At 36.6% G+C, this 16,877-nt stretch overlaps 1 protein-coding gene across 4 annotated transcripts in view; it reads right to left on the bottom strand.

Annotated features, from left to right (window-relative positions):
* Positions 1-16,877, bottom strand: part of MAP3K7 (mitogen-activated protein kinase kinase kinase 7) — a 68,262-nt gene that overhangs the window by 29,340 nt on the left and 22,045 nt on the right. For 2 of the 4 annotated variants that reach the window (XM_070418067.1, XM_070418068.1), the window contains exons 3-11: positions 14,311-14,376; positions 13,786-13,831; positions 12,561-12,699; positions 10,373-10,497; positions 7,981-8,109; positions 5,646-5,776; positions 4,249-4,330; positions 1,726-1,856; positions 779-908 (exon numbers count right to left, since the gene is read on the bottom strand). In XM_070418067.1, the coding sequence (XP_070274168.1) occupies positions 779-908; positions 1,726-1,856; positions 4,249-4,330; positions 5,646-5,776; positions 7,981-8,109; positions 10,373-10,497; positions 12,561-12,699; positions 13,786-13,831; positions 14,311-14,376 (979 nt within the window). The remainder of the gene's footprint in view (positions 1-778; positions 909-1,725; positions 1,857-4,248; positions 4,331-5,645; positions 5,777-7,980; positions 8,110-10,372; positions 10,498-12,560; positions 12,700-13,785; positions 13,832-14,310; positions 14,377-16,877) is intronic. The other 2 variants (XM_070418069.1, XM_070418070.1) reach the window with 1 other exon arrangement.

Genomic DNA, 16,877 nt, shown 5'->3' with positions numbered 1-16,877 from the left:
CCATAATTAATAATTTTAAGAACTGACAAAATGGAAATGTTAGCGTTTTCAAGATCAAATATAATTAACATAATCTTTTATTTTACACTTAAAAACATTAACCACAACCAACTTAACTACCTTTGCTACGAGCTGGAGGAGCAGATAGTAAGGTCAAATCATATATGAATCTGGAATACATTTTTTTGCTAATTTCAAAACAAGATATTTGCTATTATTTGAGTTTAGCACAACATTCTAGTAGAATCACTCTTAATCTTCCAGCCCTGGCCGTTGTGACTCAGTTGGAGTATTCTCTCATGCACCAGAAGGTCGCTGGATAGATTCCCAGTAAGGAAACTTACCTGGGTTGCGGGTTCAATCTCCTGTCGGGTGCGTGTGGGAGACAACCAATGTATTTCTCTCACATCAATCTCTCTCTCTCTCTCTTTCTCTCTCTCTCTCTCTCTTAAAAAAATTCAAAAACTTGCAAAACATGATTTTGGTAAAATTTCAATTTCTCATTTAGATTTATTTTCTGCTCATGTTTACACTGAAAGAATAACATCTGATAAAATCTATAAATAGAAACATATAGTGTATGGTCCAAATAATTTCATAAGTCCTATCATCTTCCTTATTGCAATGAGAGAAATGTGTAAATTATTGCTAAAAGTTAGAAAGTAACTTTTAAGCCTACTTCCTGCTTCAAAAATTTTTAAGACACAAAAATCCCTGATAACTGAAACAACTGAAACTATCATTTTCACTCCTCTTCACACTTTTATTTCCTTTTTACCTGTAGTCGCAGCAATCCTGGCTTCTATTTCAGACATGTCAGCACTCATCCTCTTGCCCTCGGAGGTTGGGGGCAAGCTTTCTACGCTGTTCCCACGGGAAGCTCCCAAGCTTAAACGGCCAGATTCACTCTGTTAAAATTACAGGTCAATGTGAATTACTGAAACTCTGGATTTAAAATCCTAGACAGCCTAGAACAGCCGTGGGCAAACTACGGCCCAAGGGCCGGATCTGGCTGTTTGAAATGAATAAAACTAAAAAAAAAAAGACCGTACCCTTTTATGTAATGTTGTTTACTTTGAATTTATATTAGTTTACACAAACACTGCATCCATGCTTTTGTTTCGGCCCTCCGGTCCAGTTTAAGAACCCATTGTGGCCCTCGAGTCAAAAAGTTTGCCCACCACCCCTGGCCTAGAAGGAGGAAAAATACCAACTGGGATTCTTATGAGTTCTGTTTCTGAAAGAAAAGGGAAGTTCTCAGGGAAAGGGAGCTACAGAGTTAAGGGAGAGCAAGCTGTAATACTGGCCTTCAGAGAAGGGTGGTCACTGGAGTTAAATGCCCCAATTATTAGTTGCCTCAGGCAAGATGAATAAAATCACACCTTAAATAGCAAAAATATATCTGAACAACATGAAATGATAGATTTAGGACAACTTTAACTGGATAGTACAGCCAAGAAATAGCCATTTGACATTTTTAAACATTAACCATTAAAGTTAGGAATCACCATAGGGAGAGAGCTGCACAGTTGGCAAAGGCAGCAATCATCAGAAGGGAAAACAATTTGGTAATAGGAGATTCTCATATGTCTCTACTCTTAAGCTTATCTGTTTCAGAAACAAGATTCAGAATTTGTATAATGGAAGATGGCAAATTATTTCAGTTGGTATAACATTATGACTACTAAGGTTACCATATGATTTTACTTTAATAACAAAACAAACCTGTTGCTTTGCCTGATTTTTCAATAATTTTGATTCTAAGCGTTTAATAGTATCATTTGTGGAAGGAACTTGCTCCATATTAGTGTCACTTTTATTACTGGTATTTGTAGAAGCAATGTCCATGAATGAGCCTAGGAAAGCAGAAACATTTATGAATAATAAATACAAATGCTTCATCAATATGTAATGTAAATTCTTTTCTAAACTAGCAAGACATAAATAGACGTTCCAAGCTAATGGAGATAGCCTCCCCCCAAATTTTTAAGTGAAATTTAAGAATAACACAAAAAGGGAACCAAAATACCTAAATAGTCTTCTCATAGTCAAAGATGCTTTAAAGTTGTTAGCCTGAACTAGTAGAATGAAGTGCCTATTAATCAAGATGGGGAAGATCAAGGTAGGAGTGAGTTTGAAAGGAGTACCAGGAGCTTAGTTTGGAAAATGATAAGTTTGAATTCCTATTAGATATCATGCAAGTAGTTGGATGAGTGTAGAGTTCAGGTCTGGGATGGAGTAAAACATCGGCAAATAGATGGTACATAAAGCTATGATAGTAAATGAGATTACCAAGGAAATAAGTATAGACAGATAAGCAAAGAGTCCAAATTACTGAGCCCTGGGCACTCTAACATATATAGCCTGGGAAGATAAGAAATAATCAGCATAGGTAACCATCAGAATAGTGGCCAGAGATATAAGACAATCTAGGCTAGTATGGGATCCTGGAGACCAACTGAAGAAAGTCCTGTAAGAAGGAGTATAATGAACTGTATCAATACTGATAGTCAAAAAAGATGAGAACTGAAAATTATTTAGATATAATAATTTGGAGATAACTGGTGACAACGTGAGAAGAGCAATTCTGATGTATTGGTATAATAAAAGCCTGAAGAGGAGAGGACACAAGAGAGAATGGGAAGAGAAACTAGAAAATCAAATATAGACTGTATATGCTCTGGCAATGATACCAGTAAAAAGGCTAAAACTGATGATGCCAGAGATAGGGGGAAGGATTGCTGGAATGGGATTTAATACACGAGTTCACAGGCTTGCCTTTGGCTAGAAGCAGGGGCAGTTCAACCATAGTAATAGAAGAAAATGCAGAGTAGATGGGCAGATATAGTGAAGGAGCTTGTGGAAACCATCTACTGATTACTCCATTTTTTTTTTCAGAGAAATAGTAAACAAGGTCAGCTGAGAGTGAGGAGAGTTTAAAGTTTGAGGAGAGAGGCTAAAATATAAAATTAAATCATCTAGGAGAGGCGAGATGGACTAAAATAAAGTACAACTGTCCAGCAGCATTAAATAGAGATTTGAGGATAGTAAATAAATGTGTGTCATCTCCAGCCACGTTCAGCTGCACTGATATGTGGAGTAAGCTGAGAGTCAGATTTAACCAGGCCTGTGGTTTAGCCAAGGAAGCTTGAGTAAAGGGCTAGAAGGCTGAGAATTATTCCCAATGGAATTATAAAAACTGCTTGGAATTAAATGGAGGAAAAAAGGAAGAACCTAGGAGGACTGAGGGTCAGTGAAAAGATCAAAGGGTTAAAGGTCAAGTATAAAAACAGGGAGAGGGTTTGAAAGCAGAAGCAAAAAACAAAACAAAACAGAATTTTAGTGTTCACTTTAAAATTTAGCACAACTAAAATATTTTCAGTAAAACTGGAATTTGGAAATAACTAGCCAAACAGTAACTAGCTTAAAATAAATATAATTATTTTTGAGGTGGGAGCTATAGGTCAGTGAAAATATTTGTCAATAAAAATAAAATTTTGAGTATATACACACACACCTTTTAATTTTAATTAATAATAAAATGTCATAATGTATTCCCAAATATATATTTAGAACAATTTTTCTACGAGTATTATTTCTACTATCATTTTTTTTAAGTTCTTATTTATTTGAGAGAGAAAGATAGAAACATCAATGAGAGAGAAACATTAATCTGCTGCTTCCTGCATGCCACCTTCTGGGGGTTGAGTCCGCAACCTGGGATAGAACCAGTGACCTCTGGTACATGGATCGATGCTCAACCAAATGAGTCACACCAGCCAGGGCTCTACTATCTTTTTTGATGACCATAATCTATGAATTATATTTAGAAAACTGAGGAACTCTGAACTAAAATTGTAGAAGAGTCTCTGTAAACTCTTCTATAAAGAGCAAAAAAAATAAGGTGAGCATAATGAAGAACAATGTTGTTACATACATTTACAATAATTTCTAATAGTATTAGATCTAGCAGTATCTATATATAAACTATCTTTCAAAGAAAGAATAGCATTCACAGTAATATAATATGCAATCGTTTTATATATAACTATACAAGAATCCCAAGATTTGGAAGCACAACTTTAATAACTCTTTAATCTTGGACCTTCATGACGAATGGTGCACCTGGAAACTCAAACTGTAGTCAGTCTTGCGAAATGAAGAAATTAAACTGCAAATGAAGACTATAATTTTTTGGGAAAGATACAAAAAAAATTAGATGATTATTCTTCCGATCTCTCTGCTTACCTGTACTGGTGGCCGAGTTGCTCTGTCCCTCATCCGAGTACTGACAGGGATACTGCAGGGGCTCATCTGCTCCTGGAAAGTACTGCAGATAAAAAGCAAATCTAACTTAAAATTCCTTTCATACAAACGAAATCCTATACAGTTAACGTGAAAAGTACATCCTAATTATTTTGCTATCATGGGACTTGAATGCAGCAAAGATACTGCTTTATTTTCCTTAAGGCACAGAGTGAATTTGTAGATATCTAAGTTTTTGATATTTATAAAGATGACAACAACATGCTCCTTTTCTGAATTTTAATTGTGATCAATGCCATCCCATATAATACAAACCTAATATACTTAGTGTTCGGTCGGCCGTTCAACCAATCAAAGCGTAATGTGCTAATGATATGCTAAGGCCGCTCAACTGCTCGCTATGACGTGCACTGACCACCAGGGTGGGGAATATGCTCCGACCGGTAGGTGAGCTTGCTGCTGGGGTCTGGCCGATTGGGACTGAGTGAGATGGGCCAGACATGCCCTGGAGCCCTCCCGTGTCCCTCCCCGGCCCTGATGGGGTCCCTCGGCCTGGCCTGCGCCCTCTCACAATCCAGGACCCCTCAGGGGATGTCAGAGAGCCAGTTTTGGCCTGATCCCACAGGCCAGGCTGAGGGACCCTGCTGGTGCAGGAATTCCTGCACTGGGCCTCTAGTGCAGTGGTTGGCAAACTGCGGCTCGCGAGCCACATGCGGCTCTTTGGCCCCTTGAGTGTGGCTCTTCCACAAAATACCGACTTCTGCGCATGGGTTCAATCGCACTGTACATACAAGTGTTAAAAGTCATAAAATACCTAGGTCCTGTAAGGGCCCTAGAGACCACCTAATTGCAAATGAGGCAACAGGCCCAGAAACAAACACATTTACCCACTAAGTTAAGCAGGAGGAAAAAGCAAGTCCCAAAACTTAGTCTAGCCCAGGGGTGGGCAAACTTTTTGACTCGAGGGCCACAATGGGTTCTTAAACTGGACCGGAGGGCCGGAACAAAAGCATGGATTGAGTGTTTGTGTGAACTAATATAAATTCAAAGTAAACATCATTACATAAAAGGGTACGGTCGTTTTTTTTTTTGTTTTTTTTTTAGTTTTATTCATTTCAAACGGGCCGGATCTGGCCCGCGGGCCGTAGTTTGCCCACGGCTGGTCTAGCCCCTTTTCATTATAAATAACTAAATTTTTCCCCCTATAATAGTGTTTCATCCTCTGATTACTGAGTAATAAATGTCCTTTGTAACTTGGAAAAAACAGAAAAATATAAAGCAGAAATTAGCAATAATGTTTTTTTACTTTAAAACTCCATTAAAACTCAGTACACATCACATGCCCCTAAACACAAAGCCCCTCAAAAGAAGGATTATACCCGCATCAAGTGAGTCATTATTTTCACAATCTCTTCCATTGAAGGGCGTAGAGAAGGATCTTTAGACCAACAGCGAGTCATCAGGCTCTCAATGGGCTTAGGTAAATTTTTGATCAGTGGTGGTCGAGTACCTATGAATAAAAATTAAAGGAGGGGGAAAGAATTCTTTACCCAAAGAATGTTGTCAGCTTTTTATATGTATTTCTAAAACAATATTTATTTCATGGACCTGTAATTTAAGATTTTTTTTGGAGTAATAAAAGTAGGGTTGTTGTTTTTTTGTCTTTTAGGTTAACACTGTATTTTCATAAAGAGGAGAAGCTACACTTTTCAAAAAGTTAAATGAAAAAGTTTACATTCAATATGGTAATAGTAAGCCTGAGAATAATATTTCACCTGTTACAAATATTCTTTTAACAAATAATAATGGCTTAATTTGTGTCTTAAGAAAAATAAAATGGTAGCTTGGGGTAATCTTACTTGAACTATATTTTCAGATTCACTGCAAAAATTTCAAATGTGTTTGAAAAATCGTCTTCCATTCCTAAAAACTTATCTCCAAATGACTCTTTTGTGGGAAGGAGTCCTTTTGGCTGCTGTGAATCAATCATTTCATAAGCTGAAAACGGACAATTTCTTGTAATTGCCAAACTTTAATATTATAAGTAAGGTCTCCAACTTAAAGAAGGCCTCAAATACAATGAAACCCTTATAATTTTACCAATTAATAAATTAGTTCTTTTATTCCTTACTTCTTTGACATTCAATTATTTACTGACAACTGACAGAGGGGGAGGGGGAGGAAGTCTTGGTCAATGCTCTGGTATTCTCTACAATGACATTAAAGGAAGTAAAATGATAGGTGGTACAGGAAACTGGTAAAGTGTTAAGATTACTCAGATGATAGTACTGTTTGACAGGTCTACAAATGACTTAAATAGGCAGATATCTGTGCATCACTTGTGAAATAGTATATTAAAATGCCAGTAATCAGAATGATTATAATCAAGTGACAGAAATTAAATAACAGACAGTGATGTTAAAAGTTAGGAAGGTTAAGCAATTTCCCTTATGAAGAGTTTATTTTCCCAAAGCAAATGTGAAGTAACTTGATTAATGAAGAAGATGAATTCTCAAACCATGGGTCGTTAAAAACATTCTAATTAGAAATATAAAATGAATAGAAGGGATGTAAGGACATTGAATCCATAAATCAACATAACTTCAAAATGTGAGGATTGGAGTCAGAAAACTAGAGACTGAATCCCAGAAATACCAGTTATAATCTTTCTTTAAATCCTCACCCAAGGATATGTTTATTGATTTGAAGGGGAAAAGAGAGAGGGAGAAAGAGAGAAACATCAATCCGTTTCCTCCTGTATTTGCCCCTACCAGGGACCAAACCCAAAACCTAGGCATGTGCTCTGACTAGGAATCAAATCCACAACCTTTTGGGTATGGGATGACGCTCCAACCAACCGAGCCACCCGGCTGGGGCACCAGCAATTAATCTTGTATGTGACCTTGGACAAGGTACTGAACCTCTCTAGGTCTCAGTTTCCTAATCTGTAAAACTGTAAAATGAGGCAATCATAGTATGCACCTCATAAGGATGAAGAAGATATAAAGAAAAAATACATAGAACACTTTGTGTTTTGCCTTTCTGCATAGCTTAAGTAACAACTCTTATTATTATTCTTTGCTTTAATCTCTCCAGTGAGATCCTTGTGCTTCCTCAGGAGAAAAAGCTATAGCGCCCCAATGATCTTAATGATGTGAAAGATTTTATATACTTATTAATTTAATTTTTAAATTTATTTCCTCCACAGAGTCCAGGCCGATGCTTCTCTATCCCCTAATCAGTGGTCGGCAAACCGCGGATGGGCAAACCGCGGCTCTTTGGCCCCTTCAGTGTGGCTCTTCCACAAAATACCGACTTTTGCGCATGGGCCATGGAGTTTCAATCGCACTGTATGTGCGCTCCTGCACGTGGTATTTTGTGGAAGAGCCACACTGAAGGGGCCAAAGAGCCGCATGTGGCTCACGAGCCGCGGTTTGCCGACCATGGCCCTAAGTAGTTAGTTGGTTCCCGCTGACTACTGATAACCTTGCTCAAATCAGCACAGCCAGCAGAACCCCTCAGCCTTGTACAAAGGCCAGGACCACTCTAAGCCCTGACCTGCCTGATTTTGGGTTGTGGGGATGGTGGGATACTGATGGCAGAAAAGTATTCTGGTACCAAAGATGTTAAAGATAAATGGTCTTCTTTGGAGGAGAAACAATTTTCCATACAGGGAATATACAAATATATTTTTTAAAATGTTGGTTCACAAACCGTTATGAACAGCCCACATAATACGGAAAGCTGGGCCACCAATCTCATCAAAGGGTTTCCGACGCGTTATCACTTCCCAAAGGATAATACCCCAGCTGAAGACGTCACATTTTTCACTGTAATTGCTACCTACAAAAAAATGTAGTACAAGTTCAAGACTTTTTTCCTCATGACTTAAAGAAACAATTGTTTTCATAAATTTTAAGAATGAACATCGTGTACAAACAAGAGGAGCCCACATGCAGAGCTGAGAAATAACTCTTTCTGAAGTTCCTTAAATCTTTGTAAAAAATACACTTTTTAATGAATTAAGTGTAAATAATAAACTAGAAAATCTACTTTAGAAAGTTAGTTATGCTCTACCTTTTCATCCGGGGCAGAGAGTGAAACACTTATACATTCCTTTCTATAATTTTTTAATCTTAAATTTTCTTCTCCCATTCTCTTGATGAAAAGCACTATGTTACTATTGAAGCAGAACAAATATCTAATTTAGTGTTAAGATTTTCTTTTCAATATATGGTAAGATAGAATTCTTAATTTGAAAACTAAAAAATAAGTTGTAAACAGTGAGTATTATGAATAACAAATTTACAGTTGGCAGATTATGCAGCAAAATTTAAAGGATTTATAAGTTGGTGGATAAATCATTACAATAAACACGCCCCCCCCCCCAAAAAAAAACCCAAACCTCAAACAACCCACTATAAGAATGAACAATTATTATAATAGCATAGCAGCTCTTCATGTACTTAGCGTACCATATGTACTACACATGCATTTAGCAGTGCATTGTTACAATGACGTTAGAATCTAATTTGGGCTAACTGTGTTGACATCTTTCAGAAATAAAAAAATCTGCATGGCCTAATAGTCTGAGCTTTGTTGCTCTAAACAATTAACAATAACTTTTATTTCTCTTTTTTTTTTGTATAAACAAATATTTTTGGTCTCCATACTACAGGAATGCTGTTATTTTAACTCACAGAAAGGTATATTAAATACATGATTTTTAAACAATGCTAATTATATGCACTCTGTATTTGAACTTGAAAACATTATTATTATGAGGCATTATTTAACTTTGTATAATTTAATACTCGCTTGTCCACTAACTATTAAATTGAATTTTATGGCAAAATGGTTCCACTCAAATGACCATTTGCATAGCAAATTTCTTTCTCTCAGGTGGGTGGCTAAAAACAAAAACACCGCCTTCAAATTCATAAAAAAATAAAAGAATAAACCTTAATCAGAATCTGATTACTGAACGTATTTGAATTTTATGGGCATTCTTGCATCCTAACATACAAATCATACATCTTCAGTTAAACTTTTCATATTTAAACGACTTGATGTTTTTATAGAGAAACCTAGTATGAAATTTATGGATCACTCTTTTAGAACTTGAGTAAAATACAGAGATGTAAAAGAAAGTAAACATAAGCTTATCCTTTACTTGCTACTCTTACTACTGTATTTTCACCCAATTACTTGTATTCTTCCTAAGGCATGCTCATTTAGATGATCAATTTTTAATTCCTAGGAAACCAATACAAAAGCAGTTAATTCCCATTATTCCTGGTATTTATGTTCAATAAAGTTGCTATGAACACTGAATTAGTGAACACTGAATCACTTTCTCCTAGTGGAAATACAGGGGTAGTTTCCTGTGAGCCTCTTCATAACAGATTTGTCAACTGACCAACACATAACATGTATGTTTCTGTTTAAGACACTTTATTGAATATGTTTGTTGATCCATTAATATTGAACTCATCACCAACAGCACTATAACTCATACCTGAATGAAGATTAGCTAGTACATCTCTGCCAGACACATGATAACCTTCTTATACTTAAGAACACTAGAAAGCGGTTCAATACTATTCTTGGAGGCCATTTAAAATAGTGAAATCACTAACAAAAAGCACACGTACACACACACACACCCCGGAACAAAAACATGGCACTAGAGAGATGAAAAAATGTCACAGTATGAGAGCTAAAGGCAAGTGCTGCTTTGTTTGACCTTAGCAGGAATCATGTGTTTTGAGGAACTCAAAAATTTTCCCTGCTCTATGCATGCCAGTGAATAACCATGAAAGCACCATGAGTACTGATTTGAAGGTTACACACAGGTAATTTTACAAGTATTGAATCTGAGAATGAAGATCAACTGCACATATGCTTGAACTTGCATAGAAGGTGCTAGACAACTTAAATCTTGTTATGAGATTTAAGATCTAAGGCTATGTTTACTTAATACCTCCTTAGACTTTAGAGAATATACTTTATAATTACTTACCATATCAAAATAAAACAATGGGCAAGATCATGAACATATTGGTAATAAGACAGATTACTAATCACATCATGCTTGTCATTTTACCTTCAAAGACTTCAGGTGCCATCCAGGCAGCACTCCCCTTGTTATTGGTCATGTGTGTCTGAATATCACAGGCTGTACCAAAATCACAGATTTTTAAAACTGTCCCCCCTGCGACCAGCAGCAAACTGTTAAAAAAAATAATAAAATCATAGGTTGCAAGACTCATGTTTGATTCTACAAGAAGAGACGTCTGTGGTATATTAAATAGAAAGGGTTAAGCAAAATGTCACCATTCAACTTCTGTGAAATGTGACCTGGTCACTATGACAACTTAAGAGTTCAAAGGAATATCAGTAAAAATTAATTGATCTCTTAGGAAAATTGCTAGAACCACATTTTGATGTCTCCATCTCTAGCTCCATAATCTTTCCTGACTATAGTTTTCTCTGGGTCAAAATAAAATTTAAATCCTAAAATTTATGGATTTTTGGTATATGGGTAGATAGAGAATGAAGGTAGTCATGTAAGCTGTGTAATTATGAAATATAAAATGTTAGAAAACTGAAACGACTTCCTTCCTTTTGTGAGATATTTTCATGTATGTTGTTTAATAACGCAGTTATTACAAAGCCAAAACATGCTCTAATACAGAAGGAAAGGAATACTTTAGGGATTTGCAGCTGATGTTTCTGGCTCTTCCAGGAAAAGGATACTTTGTGCCTGATGCTTTGTGTCTGTATCCTTTGAATCATCAATTTGTTGCTGGAAAAGAGCTATCATTTCCCTGATTTTGCTTTGCTATTCAACTCAATACAGAGGGGATGGAGGACTCGATTTTCATAACCAGCAAAAAAAGAAAAAAGCTAAGTGGCTAAGTGATTTCTTCTTCACTTAGCCAAAATAGGTAGCTGAGACAACAGCCAACAGCCACAGAAGTCAAATTAAAAAAAAATAAAAGTGTCATGAATCTGGGGATTAAATATTATTTGACCATGGACCTGGGGAGAAAGAAATCACTTTAAGCCCCTGCATAGAAATACAGTACACTAGTGAGAACAGTGATTCCAAGAGTCTGAACCTATATCAGATTAGACATGACAGTGACATGTTATACTCAGAAGGGACGCTTCACTACTTTGAAACAGTATTAAGAGAATGGAATATTTGAGACTGAATTCCTAGGGAAAACCTATTATGGTGGTCAGAGATGGGGGGGAGAGGGAAGGACACGTCACAAAAAAGTTTAGCCTTTTAAAGTACTTATTTAAGGATTTTTTGTTGTTTTAATCCTCATCCAAAGGCATTTTTTCCATTGATTTTTTTGGGGGGGAGGGGCAGAAACACATTGATGTGAGAGAGAGACATCGATTGGTTGCCACCCACACACTCCCTGACAAGGGCTGGGGATGGAACCTGCAACCCAGGTACATGCTCTTGACCGGAAATCAAACCCACAACCCTTCCGTGTTTTAGCTGACGCTCCAACCACTGAACACCACTGGTCAGGGCTACTTAGGGAATTTTGAAGTTCTTTCAAAGTCCCAGAATCCTCAAAATGGAGAAATCCAGAATATTTTCAAATTCTACCCAGATACCAGAATTGCCCTTTTGCCTTCCTATGAAAGGGTAAATGATAACCACTCTGTAAATTTTCCTACTATATGTGGACATTGTGCTAGCTGTTAGGGATACACAAGGGACCAAGATAGACTTGTCTCTGCTCCCATGAAACTGTCTAGAGGCAACAATATATACTGCAGGCACAAATAAGATAGGCTAAAAGATTCTAAGTATGCTAATATAAGGTAAAAGTTATTAAAAATAAAATTCAACTAAAATAAAAATGCCACTAAAGACAACATTCTAAAATGCAAGCTTAGCCTGACCAGTGTGGCTCAATGGTAAGTATCGACCTATGAATCAGAGGGTCATGGTTTAACTACTGGTCAGAGCACATGCCAGAGTTGCAGGCTCGATCCCCAGTAGGGGACGTGCAGGAGGCAGCCAGTCAATGATTCTCTCTCATCACTGATGTTTCTATCTCTCTCTCTCCCTCTCCATTCCTCTCTGAAATCAATAAAAATATACTTTAAAATGCAAGCTTAGATAAATTACTAACTGATGCTGAGTAAAAATAAACACTCTTAAGCCAGCCAAAAGGGAAAAAAGGAGAGAAGCTCATGTGCGACCTATAGCTTGAAATAGGGAGTGAGGAGAGGGAGAGGGAGAGGAAGAGAGAGACACTTACTTTGGTGGTTTCAGGTCCCTGTGAATTAGAGCTTTGGGCTGCATGCTGTGAAGGTAAGCCACTCCTTGGGAACACTGTAAACACCAACTCATGGCATGGGCAGCAGTGTAATATGGCAATGGTTCAGCACCATGCAGCACTGCAAAAGAAAAGCACAAACTAAAAAGAACTTTATTGCATATAACAAAAGATACAAAATGTATGCAAGCACTATCAGAACACATGACTGGGTACTTTTTCATACAAGCTCCTACCAATCCTATTTTTAATTATTTTCTAAATAAAAAGATAGAAACATCTAATAATTTCAAATGGATAACTACCACATAAGCATCTAACATTTTATAGCACTTCCATTAAATTATACATACACTGAAGTCAAATTAATATATATTACCATACTTTTTTATATTAATAAAAGTATCTCACACAATTATATAAATTACAAGCAAAGTGATGCACACTATTATGAGAGATAGATTAGTAGTACAGAAGGAGACAAAATGTGAATCAAAATGTTTACAATTACGCTTTCTATAATAGTTAATGACTACAAATAGTTTAACCAAATAAAACAATGGAGTATACCCATTAAGAATGATGAAAACATAGGCAGTAAATATAAGTAAAAATTTATATAAAATAATGTTAATTTGAAAAATAAAAAGCAACAATTTACTTTATATAAATGGTTCAACAAGAGATGATACATTTACATATATGGTTGGTGTTTCTTAGAGTGAAAGAGTTCTGTTCTATAAAGGTAACTAGTTAATAATACATTTTTCTTTCATTGTTATAATTAAAATGTTTTGCAAAATGAGTTTTCACAGTTTTATTTTTTGTAAAGAACGCAAAATAAAGCAGACTGAAATGGAAGTATGGTTAAAGAGTTCTAAAATAGGAAGGCTCAAAGTTAAGAGTGGCAAAAAGAAAAGTGAGAAGATATTTTAAAATCTATTTAAAAGCAAATTTTACTTTACTTAAATGCTTCTAATATTATGAAAAGGACCATCAATTTAAAAGGTACATATATTTCCATTTCTAAATTCTACATACTAATGTTGTAGTGTCTTATCTTTTTATTTTTAATCTTTAGCAGATTTCTTTTTTTAAATTATCTCCTTTGGGAACTCTGAAGGTAAATGAGAAAAATATTAACCTTACGGTTTATGTTAAAAGCTTTTCAATTCTACTAGATACAGACAGGTCTAATGATACTCACCATTATATAAAGAGCCCCCTTCAGCATATTCCATCACAAGGCACACCTAAAGGAAACATGCCAGAATAATTTAACCACAGAGCTACAGCTATCTCAGAAGACTTGAAAGAAAACTTAGTTCAACCTTTGATTTTATAAATGCATTAAAAGAGATTCTCTTGGCACCTACGTAAATGGCACTAGTGAGGGGGTTGGCTGTACTCAGGGGAAAAAAAGGTATCTATGATCTAAAACCTTGTCAGACTAGGCACCCACTGTCTAAGAGTAGAGAAGTATGTAAAAACATAATCAGAAGATCTTTGGGGCTTTCTCCAGTGCTAATGAGTAGGTGCCATCACAGAATAGCGTAAGCCTCATAAGATGAGGTTACTGGATAAGAACACCTAAGACAACTCCTTCAATAATACTGGCTAGAAACAAATATATAAAGTACAATCCTCCCCTCCCCCCAAATAATATAACAGCAAACTACACATCTGTCATGTAATTTCTTATACTGTTGACAATGAAAGGTGACAAACTTACTGGATTCAAACAGGCTCCATATAGCTTTACAATATTTGGATGGTTCACACGGGATAACTGCCGAAGCTGTAACAAATTAAGCTTTCTTTTAAAAAGTGCTAACTTTTGAGGAACTGATTTCACAGCATCATTAAAATCTTAAGGTTGTACAAAACATTAATCATTCAACAATCACTGTTTACTACATAGCAGCACTGTGGTCATAAGTGCCTGCCCAGAATGGCACAGAATCCCTGCCCTAAAGATCTCCCAGTTTAGTTGGGCAATAGACATGTAAATACATAATTAAAGCAAGGTGCAAAGTGTCATAACAGGAGTTATAGACAGGCATAACAAGTACAAACAAGAAGAAATTAACTTGCCCAGAAATGTTAGGACAGCATCCCAGAGATGGCACTGGGCTGAGTTACTGAAGCCAGAAAAAGCCATCTTATGGTTGTCATCAACATCTTCATAGCTATGGTTGAATAATCTATCTACTCTATGCTGGGCCCTGGTGGACACTTTATAGATATTATATAATTCTCATAACTCTGCAAGATGAGGGATCTTTAAGATAAGGCTCAGAGAGCGTTAAGTGAGCTGCTAAATACCCTGCAACCAGGACAACTACAGCTTTGTCCTAGCTGGTCTCCCTACTTCCAGTTTTAATCCTCCCTGATCCAATGAATCATACTGAGGTCAGTGAGGGGTTTGGCTGTATTCATTTCTCTTGTTTACATCTCAAACTTCTATTAATATGTCCCCTCAAACTGCTCCTTGCTGCCTTTCTTCTCTACCTTCTCTCTTTTCTGTCTTTCCCCCTCTCTTCGTCCGCCCCTTCTCTATTACCTACAATATACTGTTGGCTCATATGAAGTTCATTAAGGTAAACCTTTTTATGATATGCAACTAGAAAGCTGTACTTTTCTACAGCCAATATTTACGACTTTGGTCCTAATAGTATTGATAACACTATTTGTTATACATATTCATTTATTACATATAAACACATATTTATTATATACCATCTTGTTAACATTTAGCACTGAGGTTTAGTTGGCAGATTATTCAAGCATTTATTCCTGCTCTCTCTCAAAATCCCACTAAGACAGTAAAGGTTTGTTTGTTTTTTTTATAAGGCATAAACTCAGAAGGATGAACAGACTGTAAACATTTTGGAAGTTGGAAAGCAAATGACTAGCAATAACTGACAAAGCAGACTTAAAAAGAAATGAGAAAAAATGAGAAGTAAGCAGATTTAGCTCATAAAACCTCCTAAAGCTTGGGCAGTGGTGGTAGCATGAGATACGTAAGCAAGTAAGCAAATAAAAGAACAGAGAGATGGGTTGAAAGTTAGACCCAAAAAAACTCCCTCCCTGACTCCAAACAGCTTAGTGGCTCTTTATCATCCCAAAGATTAAAGGTGTGGATACTTTAGAGAAGGTATAATAAAGAGTCTCTGGATTGGGGACACCAAACAAAATTAAGAAATGAGCTCAAAGTAGCTGCCTCTGAGAAGCAGAAAACTTGACAGAAGGTATAAGGAACTGAACTTTTTTAGTAAGAGTATATGGAGAACCGACAATTTAAATTACACATATGTATAACCTTGATTAAATTTTTGTCTCCAAGCTATTATAATCTTTTTGACTCTCATTTCCTAGCATTTAACACCTATGCTTTTACCTAGTTTTGTGAAATTGTCAGTAGAAGAGTATATAATCAATGACCTAATCTAAACTATAAACAAAAATTATGAGTAAGCAAGGCTGAGGCCAGACTCCTGGAGCATACTACTGGGGATTATCTTTCTTTATGATACTATCAAACCATTCATTAGTATTTCTCAACTCATTCAATTAATTACAAAATCCAATTCATCATATCACAACCAAGTTCTCATTTCTTAATGTTACACACATTTAAAAATATCATGCAGTATATTTAAAAATTATCATTAAATAAAGTCACTGATATGAATTCAGAAGGTTTATAAAGACTACTTATCCACTGGCTGATAAGGTTAAAAAGCAATAGAACCACTGATTTAGTGAAACACTGTGATTTAATGTACAAAATTAATAGAGAATAAGTCTGATAATTTAACAATCTCATGATTATTAAATTCTCTATCAATCCTATATAATTGATCCTAACGGTGGAACAACTGGGAATGACTGGTTGCTATGATGCGCACTGACCACCAGGGGGCAGATGCCCAACACAGGAGCTGACCCTTGGTGGTTAATACATTCCCACAGGGGGCGCTCCGCTCAACCACAAGCTGGGCTAAAGGCTGCGAGCCTCTCGCGCCTCCTCTGAAGTGCTAAGGATGTCTGGCTGAGGCTTGGGCCTGTTCCCCAGGGGATTGGGCCTAAGCTGGCAGGTGGACATTCCCCGAGGGTTCCCGGGCTGCCAGAGGGATGTCCAACTGCGGGAAATTGGGCCTAAGCCGACAGGTGGACATCCCCCGGACTGCAAGAGGGCACAGGCTGGGCTGAGGGACACCCCTGAGTGCATGAATTTTTGTGCACTGTGCCTCTAGTATATCTATAAAAGAACAGAGTTGTAAATGTTCACGCTAC

This window comes from Myotis yumanensis, unplaced genomic scaffold, assembly GCF_028538775.1.
Source record: "Myotis yumanensis isolate MYYU_CA2020_CCGP unplaced genomic scaffold, mMyoYum1.0.hap1 SCAF_6, whole genome shotgun sequence".
In the NCBI taxonomy this organism is placed as follows: Eukaryota; Metazoa; Chordata; class Mammalia; order Chiroptera; family Vespertilionidae; genus Myotis; species Myotis yumanensis.
The sequence above is the reverse complement of the archived record's forward strand: the minus strand, read 5'-3'. Positions and strand labels throughout refer to the sequence as shown.